General features: G+C 40.7%; 1 protein-coding gene across 1 annotated transcript in view; it reads left to right on the top strand.

Moving 5' to 3' along the window:
- NF1 (neurofibromin 1) overlaps positions 1-14,974 on the top strand; it is a 193,614-nt gene that overhangs the window by 74,297 nt on the left and 104,343 nt on the right. The window contains exons 26-28 of the mRNA XM_044672802.1: positions 2,144-2,279; positions 9,836-9,898; positions 14,341-14,499. Coding sequence (XP_044528737.1) covers positions 2,144-2,279; positions 9,836-9,898; positions 14,341-14,499 — 358 coding nt within the window. The remainder of the gene's footprint in view (positions 1-2,143; positions 2,280-9,835; positions 9,899-14,340; positions 14,500-14,974) is intronic.

Raw genomic sequence — 14,974 nt, 5'->3', positions numbered from 1 at the left:
TATACATCTATACTCTTATATTTCTATAACACTTTGAGTAGGAACAGAGAAAATGCTGGCAGTTACCTGTAGTTGGGGTTTGGTGAGACACAGGTGGTGAAGACAAGAAAGCAAGGAATTCAGGGGTCAAAAATGGAGTACAATTGAACTGATGACATAAAGACTTAAGAGTGTGAAGTGAGGAAGGTAAAGACAGGGAAGCAGTGAATGCCTAGGAAGGCATGGAATGTGAATGAGAGAGAGGATTTGGAGAATTCTCATCAACAGGAGCAAAGATAGAGCTTAAGAAATGGGCTAAAGACCCGAGAGCCAGAGGATTTCTGTGCATATCATTTTCTCTTTTGAAATACCCTTATCCAGGGAATTATTTGAGAAAGAAAGGAGAATGAGCCCAAGATTTGTGATTCCATCAAGGGCCAGGTGATAGAGACTAATGAGGTGGATCTCAGAAACAGGAGAGATTGCTGAGTTATATCAGATTTAAACTCAGATCTTGTTTGATCCTGGCCTTGCACTCTCTGCACTGTGGAACCTTCCTTCCATTTTGAACCTCCTTAGGTTATAACCTCAGCAGCATTAAGATCTTGGGGTCAGAAAGTATGTATATTTTAGTCACTTTCCTAGCATAATTTTAAATTACTCTTCAGAATGATTAGAATACTTCCCATCTCCACTTTCTATATATTAGTGTTCCTGTTAGTGTACAAACCCATCAGCATTATTATGATTATTATTTTTAAACCTTTCCTTTCTGCTTAGAATCAATGCTGAGATTCTGTTCCATGGCAGAAGAGCAGTAAAGGCTTGTTGTTTGGGGTCAGGTGACTTATCCAGTGTCACATAGCTAGTTTTGAGCCCAAGACTTCCTGTCTCCAATCTTGGCTCTCTATCCACTAATCCATCTAGCTTCCCCTTCAACATTTATTATTAATGAAATATATGTACTTTTTAAAATAAAGGGGTTGGATTGGACCACTGACTGCTCTAAATCTGTGATCCGCTCCTGGAATATCCCCAGTCCTTCCCTTCTCCAGTCTGGAGCCTTCCACCCTTTATAGAGACCCAGTTCCTCCACAGAAACTTCCTTTCAATCCCACCCTATATGGATCTCTGGGCCCCTTCAGGCAAGAAACTAATACATCCATTTTAATTAGAAATTCAATTACCCCTATGTTCAAGAAAATCCAAGGAGACTGATACATATCAGTTGGTATTTGGTATCTTCTCATGACACTGCACTTTGAGAGATACAGGAAGTACAAGCTCTGACTACTGGATGATGTGGCAAAGAGTAAAGATTTAATAACTGTTCCCAGTGCAACTCATAGTGAAATTAATTGGACCTTTCTGAGATGAGATGTCCAAGGAGGAGAATGCAGGGAGATAGATAACTGATGGCTGAATACTCTCTTAAAGATGCCTCATATTAAGGTATAGAAGGAGGAAGAGGAGCCACAGAAGGAGTGGGGGATGGGAGGAAGGAAAAGCAAGATTATATTGGTAGGTGATTGAGGAAAGAAGATGGAAGGGATAGTGGGGGGTAGCAGAGTGGTGCTTCAAAGACCTCAAGGACAATAAAATGCAATTCGGTGAGGACAGAGATTACCTATTGTCTGTGCAGCACCTCACCCATAGTAAGGACTCAGTAAATATTTATTGAATGAATAAATGGAATGGAGTGAAGGAAAATCATTTGTGAGCAATCAGAAAAAAAGAAACAGGTCCATCCCTGCAGAGGTCACTAAGGTAGTCCATGTGGCTGCCATTGTTCTTTTGGTTGAATTGGAGAGTGGTTATTTCCAAGACCTTATATCCCAGTATAGGTACTACTCTAACATGGGACGATCCTGAGTATAGCTCACGCTGATAAAAATGTGTTTTGTTTTGTTTTTTAAAAACCCATACCTTCTGTCTTAGAATTAATACTATGTATTGATTCCAAGGCAGAAGGAGTGGTATGGGCAAGGAAATGGGGATTAAGTGACTTGCCCAGGGTTATACAGCTAGGAAGTATCTGAGATCAGATTTGAACCCAAGACCTCTTATCTCTTGACCTAACTCCCAATCCACTGATCTATCTAGGTGCCCCCTAAAAATGATTTTTTAAATAATTGTTTGGTTTTCCCTTTGTCATATTCTATAGGTTAGAGCATTCAGAGAGCCTTGAGGAGAATCAGCGTAATCTCTTGCAAATGACTGAGAAGTTCTTCCATGCCATCATCAGTTCTTCCTCAGAGTTTCCTCCTCAGCTTCGGAGTGTGTGCCATTGCTTATATCAGGTATGCTTTGAATTTGAGTTGGCTGCCTTCCATCCAAGTTGTTATAACCAGAATCATGAGTATGAGGGATTTGACTCTTGAGCCTGAAGATTTATTAAAACTAACTTAGTTCTGTTTGGGGATAAGTAGTTGACTTAGAAGGACACTTGGCAAATAGTTTTGAGAGGTTAGGGTTTTGGGGTTGTCATTTAGTACCTTATATCCCATTAAAAATCATATTTCTTATAGTTAGTAATAGATATCAGGTCACCAATAGTCAGAATGTTAGTACTATAGCAGTATTTTTTTTTAATTTATTCTGTTCACATGTGAGGCAGTACCCCATAATCTTCCTCCATTCCCAGGTTTTGTTTTGTGTTAAACAAACTGAGATATTAGTTGTGTTTTTTTTTTTCTGATGTGATTTTTGCATTACCTTGACAATGATTTTATATCAGGTTCCCCAGTCTTTTATTTCTTTTTAATGTTGCCTGTAGAATAGTTTGTTGCATGAGCTTTTCTTACCAAATTATTCTAGCCTCATACCCAACCAAGAGCCTGGATTCTTCATGCAGACCATTTGGTACTGTGGCTCTCACTGACCAGTGCTGGATCGTTTTGAGAGCCATATTCATGTGCAGAGTTCTCAATCCCAGTAGCATGAGTAGGTTTTGTTCCTCCAAGGATCCAGAGCCCCTTGTTTTCCTGTAGAAGTATTAGGGTTACAGCTTATTTGGGGGGTGTGGGGATTGGTGGTGGTTCTGCGTGTGCTCCTGTCTCATCTTCCTCCAAGAAAGTCACCAGCCCATAGTCTTTAATGCCATGCTCTTGTTGCTTAGCTACATGCGTGAAAGTCTCCCATCGAAGCAGCCGTTTCTGGCTTTTGAGGCATGTGGGACTTGTGTTTTTGCCCCCATGAGCTATTTTAAAAGTGTCATCTCTGTCTATAAAAATAATTTTCTCAAAATATACCCAGTAGATAAAGCAGTCTTTGAAACGAATGTCTTAACTTATTGTGGATTTTCTGTACTTATGAAGAACAGAAGCCTAAGGAAGCTGTTGGAGAGCCAAGGTAGTTCTGATGAAAGTGTAGTTGAAACATGGCAATAATCTGATGAACCATAAAGGTCCTCCTCTGTGGGGTTGGGCCTTACTAGGATTTGTCCACAATATTGGTATTGACTTCAGCGAAAGAACCACCTTTCAATGGTAGTTTGGCCGAACTCTGTGAGGTGACTGGATTTTAAATGATTTGGGGTTTCCACTTGGTATCATTTTAGTCTCCTGGGAATGGGAGTTAGAGGGTCTGGCTTCTAAATGTGGCAGTCTGGGTCACACACTTCACTGTCTTGGATTCAGCCTTTCTGGGCCTCGTCTCTCCTTTGTATTTCATAGTCTGTATATGAATCCTCATATTCTTTTGATTTCTGCCTCCCGGCTCTGCTGGGTTTGGGGATCCTGGGTTTGTCAGCAGAAGCAAGGGCACTTGTTGAGGAGGATGCTTAGTTGGTCCATTAGGCCCAAGAGAAAGCATCAGACCATTGCCAGCTTTCACAGCTAGGCAGCTCTTGAAGCAGCACTGTTTGGTGGTATTTTCCTCAATATTCATAAGCAGAGAAACCTTCCTTTTGTAACGATTAAAAATGATAAAACTGAAGTTATGAGGGAAATTAATAGTTTAATTAAAGCCATGTTAATAAAATAATTTGGACGACTGCACCTGACTACTTTTAAAAATGCTGCCCGTCCGTATCTCCACCCATCTTCCTTAGTCTTGTACGCCAGAGCAAGCGTCTCAAGCCCTAAGTCCGAATTTAAGTTGAGCTCAACGTTGATTCCCGTTCTCTGATGTAATCATGTCAGAAACCGGAAACCCATTGGATCATGGGAAATGTAGTCTCAAAATTCCCCACATGTCCACAGGAAGTTTGTAAGATACTTTTAAATGGCACCTCCCTGAATTCCAAACACACATTTCCCCCTGAGATCCGGCAAAAAAAAGGTTGGCCCCTTTTTCTTCGCTGGATCTGTAAACATAGTCAACTTCTAAATTGCAGGAATTTGGGGATAAAAGAAAAGGATAAAACTAGATGCATTGACAAAAGCCAATTTGGGGCAGTCCCCTATTGGCGTAAGAGTGTATATTCAAAACAAATGCATTCAACTCCCCATACTTCAAATCAACTGCACCCCAAAGTTCAATTTCGATCTTCATGGTCCAGTGAAGGCCCTTCAGGCATCTTCAGGGTGCCTCCACCAAACAGGTTCATTGTCTGGATTCTGGGGAGATGGCAAAATCCTTATCCTGAAATTATTCTCAAAAGAATTTAAACTTTACATTATAGATTATAAAACATACATTTCCTTCTAAGAATTATATACTTTTGAGATGTGCAGGACTTTAAAGGGAAATGAAGATGCCCTTCCCATTTTAGAGGAAAGAACTCTTGTTTGTGTTTAGGACAGAGATATTCCCCAAGTCCTTAATTTCAATGGAAAGAGATCAATAATTAGTGGTCTCCTAAAGAATGATTCATTTTGTGCTTTCACCGCATGAATCTATGCTATAGCACTGTGCACAGAGATTTCATTAACTTCTGGGATCTCACCAGTGCTTTTGAGTCTAGACCCCAGATATAGGGGTCACAACCTATCTAGCAGTCTCATTTTGTGTGACTTGTTCTTGCCCTTCCCTAGATTCTCCTCAAAGGGTCCATCTAGTGTTCTGTGGTTGTTGCTGGCTCCCAGTGTTTGGTTTGAGCTCTGAGTGAGGTATGCTCTTACTACATGCCTGGACCACCTCCTTTTCAGGTTGTGGGTCTTCTTGATATCATTCCCACTGGTTTCCTTGTGGGTACTCTATTGGGAATGTCCTCTTGCACTCACTGTACGTCTCTACTGGTTTGGGTGACCTTCATCTTTCATTCTTGACTTTGTGGTATTTTATTCTTTGCAGTCATAACGCATTGCCAGGAGGGAAATGGGTGTTAATAATGGGTTTTTTTCAGGGAGAAGCATGGAATTACAAAAAGATATAGGTAGTATACCAAATGCAATCCAGACCATTCTGATCCCTCTTTAATTCTGGGCCCAATTCATGAGTCATCTATGATGTCTGTCCAGGATCCATGCACAGATGGACCAGTTTCATGGAGTGTCCCTATCATATCCTGACTCCAGGCGTGCTTGGACCACCTGCTTTGTCCCATGGACTGACTAGACGATACTTGCTTGAAGGAGGCTCTAGGATGTCCAGAGATTGATATCTTTCTATTTGTGGATGAAAGATTGCACCCCCTATACTTGGATCATCCTCAGTGACATGGCCAGGCTCCTTAGGCAATAATCATAATCATCAAAATTACAATAGCTGACAGTCATTTAGGATTTCAATTTTACAAATGTTACTTTATTTGTTTCTCAGAAAAACCTGTTGGGGGGGAGGGGAGGTAGGTGTTGTTAGTCCCATTTTAAACATGGAAAACATGAGGCTAAAAAGGCTATGGCTTGCTATGGATCACACAGCCAGTTAGGGTCTGAGGCAGAATTTGAACTCAGGTCTTCTTCATCTCACATGCTGCTGGGCAAGCATCTGTCCCTCTGTTTTATATCTTGACTGAGAGAGTTGAACCAAGTTCTTCTTCTTCTTCCTGTCTTTGAAAAGGCTATCATGACTTTAGCACCTGCATGGGAAATAGCTCATTAGAGAATGGTCTTTAAGTCAATATTTCCTTTGACCCTCATCAACTGTTTTTAATAAGCAATAACCAGGAAGTGCAGGGATCTTACATTCTCTGTCTCTTAGTCAATTTTGCAGCTGTAAAACTTGTCTGCTAGAATATATTTGTGAAAACCTATTTCTCTCTTATCTTCAATCCATGCAAAAAAAAAAAAAAAGATCCAAATAGTTTTCTTAAATAGATTCTGTAAAGGGAAAAGTAGGTATAGTTAGGGTTGGTCGTTACTTATATTTACTTGGTTGTTGTTTTTAGCAGCATGCCAGTCCCTTTTTTCCAGGTTTTTGGTCTCCTCCTCTCTGTCAAAGATCTTGAAAACGTCCTTGATGCCCTCATAATCATGTCCTCTCCTGTAGGGAACCTCCAGGGATCCCTGCCCTGGTCCAACTACTCTTTTTCTTCTTCTTCCCTTCTATTTCCACTTCTTCCTAGAAGGGATATGATATTGTCAATGGAGACAAAAGTATGTGAAGCCAATCTTTTCCAATATTCATCTGTTTTTCTATTGTTGCATTTTTATCCTGAAATCCTCACCAAGTGATCCTGCCCGTTTGGCTACCTTGTCAAGCTCTCTGTGGTCCCACTCCCAGGCCTTTGTTGAGGTTCTGCTATTCGTGACCTTATATGGCCCTCAGCCTCAGGATTTGGGAAATGACTTTATATTCTAAGTTAATGTTGTCTTGGCAAGGAAGTCAGGTGTTTGCAGTTGCCATTTTTGGTTCTTTTGGTCTCCTTGGTGGCAGTAGACATGTGGGTTAAGCTTCCCTAAGAACTGACAAGTTAGTGGCAGTGCAAGTTCTTTTTCCCGAGTGTTCATGAATGGGGGCATTTAGAAGAGTCAGAGCAAGTTATTTGCATGGTGTTGCCTCATGTCCTCTCTGCCTCTTTGCTTCCTTAACATGTAAGTTGTCGTTCCCTTCATTTTGGTCTTTCCAAGTATTGTTTTGTTAAACCCTTACCTTTTGTCTAAAACAGAAGTAATAAGGGCTAGACAAATAGGGACTAAGTGACTTGCCCAAGGTCACACAGCTAGAGAGTGTCTGAGGCCAGACTTGAATCCAGGACTTCCCATCTCTAGGCCTGGCTCTCAGTCCACTGAGTCACCTCGCTGCCCCCAAATATTCTTAATGAATTTTGTAGTAAGCAAAATGGAAGGCCAGGTATCTCATGAAATGATGTTTCTCATCCCCCTCCTTTTTTCTTTTTTTTTTTTTTTTGGTAGGATAAAACTATCTCTAACCACTATTTGATGTGTCTCTCGAGGAGCACTTGTGCTCTGTCTCTTCTCTTTGACTTTCGTTTGCCTAATAGTGAGCAAACATTTATTGAGCCATTTCCATGGGCCAGGCCCTGGTCTAGGCACTAAGAGAACAGTGTGAGCCCTCACCGCGTTTATATTCTAGTGAAGGCGTTACTCTGTGCATGTACGTGGGTACACAGAACTGATGCAGTTGTGGGGGGGGCCTCTGGGATTTGGGGCTTGAGATGAGGTTTGAAGGAAACCAAGGATCCCCAGAGGCAGTGTATGGCTTAGGGGATAGAACAGCAGGCAGGAGAAGAGAGCTGGGCTAGAGATCTGTCTGAGCAGCAGCCAGTTGGCTAGTGGGGCTGCCCTGTGGACGGGAGGCATTTGTAAAAGGTGAGGAATGGGGAAGAGCCTGGGGTGCCACACCAAGGGCTTTCTGTGTCAGCCTGGAGGGAAGAGGGCTTTTATTGAAAGTGGAGCCCCGTGAGCAGACCTCTGCTTTGGGCAGGCAGGCGGGTGGAATAGAGTGAGAGAGATCTGAGGTGCGAAACCAAATAGAAGATTGCAATGTTCTGGACAAAGGCCGCGGGCTTGGACTCAGAACTTCCCTCTGATTTCATCTGGTGAGAAGGAGAGGGGCGGGATGTGCTCCTAGTGAGGGCGAAAGTCCCCACAGTTAAGTTAGTGTGCTCAGAGCATTGAAAACCTGTGAGGCTGGGAGCACCCCCACTCCTGCTGCTACAGGGATGTTGGGATGTTGGGTTCAGAGACCCTTAGAGTTGGGAGCGATCCCATGTCCATCCATAGCTGAGTAGTGCCAGGGCACCCTCATCCTGAGGAAGTACAGTTCTCTTTATTTGGACTTTTTCTTGGCCACAGAACTGGTTTGGTTTTTTTTGTTGTTGTTGTTTTGCCTCTGTGCTCTTACTTCTGCCTTTTGAGGCTAAATAGTGTAACTCTTCTTCCATCCAGCTTGGAGAAAGTTATGCCACCCTATACCATCTAGCACCCAGCACCACAATTTCAGATCTCTTGCTCCTGTGGATGTGGCCAAAGATCTTGCCCCATCTAGTGGCAGCCTATTTGTGATGAGTCCTTCATGCTGGGTGGACGCCACTTGTACTAGGACCAGCCTCCTAGGCTTTTCAGTAGGAGAAGCCTCGGCGCAAGCTTTTTCTCCCCTCAAACAGACAGCCTTTAAGAGCCCAGGGTCACCTGTACACTCTTGTGAGGCATCAGGATGCGCTGCTGGTGGGGAGCTTCTCCCTGCTTCGTGAAACTGCCTCGGGGAAGCACAGTTACCTTTCCAGCAGGATGGAGCTTTTTAGAGCTCATGTTGCCCTGAGAGAGAGTTCCTGAATTATGATGAGACCGTGTTATGTCCTACAAATCGATGTCTCAGCGTTGTCTAACTCCTTGGTGATGTAGTCCAAATTATTGTTTAATTGTAACGTTCAGAATGTTGAGCTCTCTGTGGGTCAAAGATGTTCCTTGTTGGTCTGTGTCCCTTCTGTCCAAGGGAAAGCTTGGACTCAGGGCCTTCTTTTGATGATTCCTTTCCCTTGCTACTGCTGTTGCTGCTGCTTTTCTTTTGCTTGGTTACTTGGATATTTTCTTTTATTCTCTTGTTCCCTTTAGCCCTGACTGTAGTTTTGGTGCCTTTTAAAAAAGGCACTTTTATTTGACCGATAGGGAGAATATCTCAAGTGTATTCCCTAAATAATGTACGTGTTGCTTCCTGAATGAGATGCTTGGGCAGTCCTGAGTGTCTTCTCTGGGCTTGAGCACTTTTAGCTAGGGTTCCCATGCATGGACTTTTGGCATCATGTGTGGGCAAGATCTGCTACTTTAGAAGCTTTCAAAAACGAGGTTAAGGTAAGCATTGTTCATCTGGGTTGTGTGTGTACATGTGTTGGTTAGACCCTGAGTGCCCTGGCCCCCTGCCCCAGGCAACTCTTTGCTTTTTATTTAAATGTCTGAGTATGGATTGGAGCCTAAAGTCAGTGTTTCCTTGGGTGGAGATACTCATTGTAAGGTAATTAAGGTATGGAAGTCAAACCTAATAAGCAGTCATTTTATTTTATCTTGGGGAGTCTGTCTCTCTGAGTAGCCATGGTTTCCATGTAATGATGATAATGATGCCTTTTTAAAAGCTTTTTCTAATGATTATATTCTAAATTGGAAATTTCTTGCACCAATTTGATGTTTACCCATTTTGAGTGAAAAGCAGAGTGTTTCTAGCTGTGCTCCCCTTGACTGTCTAAGGGAGAACAAACACTAAACCAAATGTGTTCTTCTGTTATTGGCTTTGGTGATGGGAGCCATCAACCAAAGTCTGCTTGTATTCTAGCCAGAAATAGTAGACATGATTAAACCCCAGCCTTCGCCTTGCTTTCTCTCTAGGGCTTTAACTATAAAATATTAATAAAATCAAAATCTAGGATTAAACTTCATCATCAAACTTGAGTTGATATCCCATTTTCTGTTCCATTTGTGTTACATTTACTGTATAATTTTCTGTACAAGTCAACATTGTTTTTGTTGCTGTATGTAGTTGGTGCTGTGACTTGTTTGTGCTCATCTCTGTTCTGTAGGCAACTTGCCACTCTCTACTGAATAAAGCTACCGTAAAAGAAAAAAAGGAAAACAAAAAATCAGTAAGTCTGGAGCCCTTTTTCTTAGCCATTTCTTTCAAAGCAAAACAAAAAATCTTTGCTGTTTGAACATCTTCACCTCAGCCTAATGAATTCTCACCTTAAAATCATTCTACTAATTCTGGCACAAATAGCTTTCATTTCAATTAACCCTGGAATTTAAACATTCTTTGCATGCCTTTGGTTTGGTTTAACTCAAAGGCATTTGGGGTTTTTTTCTTTACATTGGCTATTCCTGTTCTAATTTTACCATCGTTTTTAATGGTAAATGAATGCAAAAGAAACTTAATTTCAAGGCCTTAGGAAATGCTGAATCTGTTTTTATTTTTGCTTCTTGGATTACAGTAGTTAGTGTGAGTGGGTTTTCCCCCCATTTGTTCTAAGAGATATGTTGGGGAAGGGTAAGCTTCCCTTTCTAAATATTTACCCAATTTGTTGCTCAATTTTATTGAACCCCAACCTCTGCCTATTTTTCTTTTGTCTAGACACAAAAGAACATTTATGGCTTATTTGGCTCAAAATAATGATAATAGCAGCTAACTTTTATATATAGCACTTGCTATGTGCCAGGTACTGTGCTAAGTACTTCATAATTCTTGTCTCATTTGATTATCACAGAATCCCAGGAGCAGGTAGGTACTATTATAATACCTACTTTTTACAGATGAGGAGACTCAAGTAGACAGAGGTTAAGTGACTCATCCAGGATCACACATCTAGGAACTATCTGGGGTCACATTTGAATTCAGGTCTTCCTGAGCCTATAATTGTATTATTTTCTTTATTCAAAAATCTGTTCTAATATTATAGTTGGGCACCTATGTTCTTTAAAGGCAAACAAGGGGCAACTAGGTAGCTCAGTGGATTAAAAGCCAAATGTAGCAGTGGGAGGTCCTGGATTCGAATTTGGCCTCAGACACATCCTAGCTCTGAGACCCCGTTACCTCTCTCTCACCACTCTTCTGCCTTGGAACCAATATACAGTATCAATTCTAAGACAGAAGGTAAGGGTCTAAGAGGGAAAAAATAAAGGCAAACAAGTCATTTCTAGAGAAACTACATTTTGTGAACTCAGTATTATTTTAGGGTCTTGCTATGAATTTGGTAATCACTTAAAAAATAAAAGTTACTAGTATACATTGTGTGTCCTGGCTAGGTCGCATAAATTTTCTTATAACCCAAGGGAACTTGTGGGAAATTATTCCACAGCTTTTAAATAGTTAATAAATAAAATGCCTTAGGATTTGGTAGCTACAGATATTATTAATTTCCTTTTTAAATTTAGTTGACTAAACTACGGTGTCTAGAATGGTGACACTGTCAAGCATGCTCACTCAAGATTTTCTTCTTGGCTATGCGATACTAATAACCCTGCTGATAGCAGTTAGGACAGTTTGCATCTCTATTCCTTGATTAAACATTTCTAATACTTCAGCCTCCATCCCTCGCACAGATGACACTTACTGTGCCCTGCCATGATATTGAAGTTAAGCACGTATTCTAAGCCTTTTTGCTTGGTGTTTTGCTGATGCCTCTGCTCCACTGAGGCCACAGACTCAAACCTGCCCCAGGCCCCATCTCTAGAGCATGTTTCTTAGCTCTCTTCTTGTCTATCTTCATTGTGGTTTTTTTTTTTTCTTTTTCTGATTTTGCTCAACTCTTCTCTCAAGCATTCCTGCCACTGAAGGTGCTTTTCAAATGACATTTTAAAAGTTTTTGGATAACATGAGATGTTGGAATGCCTTTTCTACACCAGTACAGGTGCTCTGGGGCATCATGGAGTCGTAACAAAAGTAAGTGGTAACATCCCGAGGGGAGCCCCGCGATGGTTCAGAGGACATTGCAGATTGAGCCAAGAAGATGTCGTCCCTCTCCATTTCGAATGGCAGTTTGTGAGCTCATTTGGTTGCTTAAATGAAATTGTCACTTATTAAAACCATCTTTCTCTTGATGGTTTTGCCTCTTGACCATAAAACCCACAGAGGGGTCTCTTCAGGCCTCTGGAAGAAAAGTGTGTTGACTGTGGGAACTCTGTCATTTATTGGTGTCAAAATACATTTTGAGCATTATTTCTCTTGAACATTATCCATCAGTACAGCTGTTACACGGATATGCACTCACACATGTCAGTATCACTGCCCCCATTTGAGTTTCCTGACGGTATTTAAGTTAATGGTTGTATTTCATATCTGAAACAAAGGAACAACTGGATTTTGGCTAATGTGGAATCAAAATGTTTCTTAATACTGAAAGGAAATTTTAGGTTTCATTTCTGTGATTTGAAGTTTTTTTAATTCAATTTTTATTTTTCTTGAATATTTGTGCAACCTTCTTATTTGTAGAGGGAATAGCAATGATTCTTTCCTAAGGTGACTCTTTTACAGAATTTATTTTGCCAAGAAATTATTGATGATATGAATTTTTGCCATGTCCTGGTTCCAAAGTCTAAATGCTGATATTTTCAATGAATTGATGCATGATGAAATGCTAAAACAATCCCACAACTGTAGGATTTCACAAGAAGTCGTAATCTGGCTGGTTTGTCCTGTTAGAATGTCAATGGATAAGGGAACGGATTTGGAGGGTGTGTTTTCACCCTCCCCACTTTTCACTTCTCCACACAGTGGAGAAGTAACTGAGAATCTTTATATTCATAAATTTGTGGGGTTGAAAAATATTAAGAAGAAATCTCTTGTAAATATATTTGCCACACTTTAAAACCTAATGTTTCTAATTGTTGGAAGCTATGCTGCTTTTGGAAATTGTGTTTTATAAAAACTTTTCCAGGTCTTCCACTTCTGTTAAACTTCTTTAAATCCTTCATTTTACTGACCATAAATGAGGGAAGCCTTTAGTTATGCCTTCAGCAATATCTTCTGGAAAATACAAAAGTTTAGAAAGCAAGTTGAAATTGGCCAGTCAATAAACATTTATTAAATGCCTACTTAGGCTACAATTAGAAAAAGTAGACCACTTCTGCCCTTTAGGAACTTCCATTCTACAATTGAAGTTTTTTTAAAACACTTACCTTTTAAGAAAGTATAGAATCGGGATTACGTGACTTGCCCAGGGTCACATGGCTAGAAATTGTCTGAGACTAGATTTGAAGAACCGAAGCTTTTCAGTAAATTCAGTTTGAACTATATCTTAGATAATAGAGAACCCTCTTGGGGAAGAATTTTATGAAGTCAGCATTTTTGGAATACAGGAATGAAGGTTTTACCCAGTGAAGCCTCTGCAAAAAGCAGCAGTTATTCTCCCACATACAAGACAGCTGTGTTTCTAAAAATGTGTTTATAAAAATAAATCCTCTCCATCAGACCCAGTTTTCTCACCTACTCCCATTATATAATTGAAGATTCATTCTCAACCCCATGGTACTTGGGCTATTGCTTGTCTCTTGTACCCATTGCTGTTCTTTTTCTGTTCTCAAGAGCAGCCTTCTTACCTGGCCTTCCCAGCTAAAGCAGAGGGATTGGGTAATACAGAAACCATGTGAAAGGGAATTCCCTGACATTCATTTGATAAGACAATTTCATCTATTAAAGCACTTCCTGTCAAGAGATATTTGTGTCATGAAGAGGCCATTTAAAACGTTTTTCCTTTTCTGTCTTGAATTCTTGAGCTAGCAGCTTTCCATTTTGAGAGTAGAAAGTTTAAAAAGGAAAGAAAGATAAAAATTCAACTTTGAAATGATATAGAATACTCTAAAATGAGGTAACTGTTTATGTTCTCTTTCTTGCTCTTGGGGCCCTTTTTTTCTTTAAGTCCCCAAGAATGCCCCTTTCTCCATGGTTTAAATAAAAAAATACCCTTGTTGTAAAGTATTCTGATGAAGAGAGAAAGCCTGACAGTGATGTTCTTTGTAAGACATGTTTTTACTTTCAGCTCACAGTGTATTTTATCTAAGATGAGCCAGTTGCTAAAGAACCTGAGGGAAAGGTTGAAGAGAAAGGTCCTTGGCCCAAAGAGAATCCATCTTAACTTAGTGAAGATTTATTCCAGAAGCAGGAAATCAAGCCTGGCCTCTGCATTAAACAAGTTGTCTCTCCATTTTGATTTCCTTTATAAAATGTGAAGCTATTTGCTCCAGCTTAGAAGGGCTTTATTAAATTCACAATGGAATTGTATGCTTGATGGCTTTGAAATTAAGATCTCTTTTCTGGACTCTTCTGCTTAATTCATGTCAGTGACTTCTTTTCTTTTGCATCTTATTTGTGCAAGTCAAGAACTGAAAGTGAATGTTGCTTCCTGCCCTGCTAGAAAGGACTTTTAACAGCCTGTCGTGTGTCTGGGTGTCTTTTTAGCTCTTTAGCCAAATGTCTGGTCTGGCGGGATGAGAGCCTGAGTATTTGTAGTTCCCCATAACCTTCTGGTCCCTTTCCCCTTCATCTTCCCTGAATTTAAGCCATATACACTAATCACTCTAACCTCTTTGGTTTTAGGTTGTTAGCCAGAGATTCCCTCAGAACAGCATTGGCGCCGTGGGGAGTGCCATGTTCCTGAGATTCATCAACCCTGCCGTTGTGTCTCCCTACGAGGCAGGGATTTTAGAGAGAAAACCGATCCCTAGAATTGAAAGGGGATTGAAGCTAATGTCAAAGGTGATGAATTACATTGATGCTCAACTGTCTTCATTTTTGCCCTGTTCCCTGGAAAACTCTTTCGTAACCCCCTAGCAATCTCACAGGTTTCTGTGGCTAGGATTGTCTTTTGAATATTGAAAACTTCTTGTGTAGTTCTCTGTTGTTTTGCTTCAGTTTATTGCAATTTGATCATGTGTGAAAGTCCTCAGTAGCCTTCTCTCCATTGTGAGACCCTGTCTTAAGCAGTGCATTCTACCCAAATGCATTCAGCTTGGTAGTTTCAGGGTTCGTCTAGTGAGCAAAGATGTAGGTGTACCGATGGGGATTTAGCCTCCAAAGATGCTCGGGCTCTACATGCCCTGCTCTCCACTCTAGTCACCTGCTGGAAAGAAAGCAGGCACTAGATCTAGTACACCTCATGAATTGGAAAAAAGCAGTCCAAATCTCTGAGCCTATGAAACAGAAATCAGTTTAGTGAAAAATGTCTCCATTC

The sequence above is a fragment of the Gracilinanus agilis genome, chromosome 4, assembly GCF_016433145.1.
Source record: "Gracilinanus agilis isolate LMUSP501 chromosome 4, AgileGrace, whole genome shotgun sequence".
NCBI lineage: Eukaryota > Metazoa > Chordata > Mammalia > Didelphimorphia > Didelphidae > Gracilinanus > Gracilinanus agilis.
The sequence above is the reverse complement of the archived record's forward strand: the minus strand, read 5'-3'. Positions and strand labels throughout refer to the sequence as shown.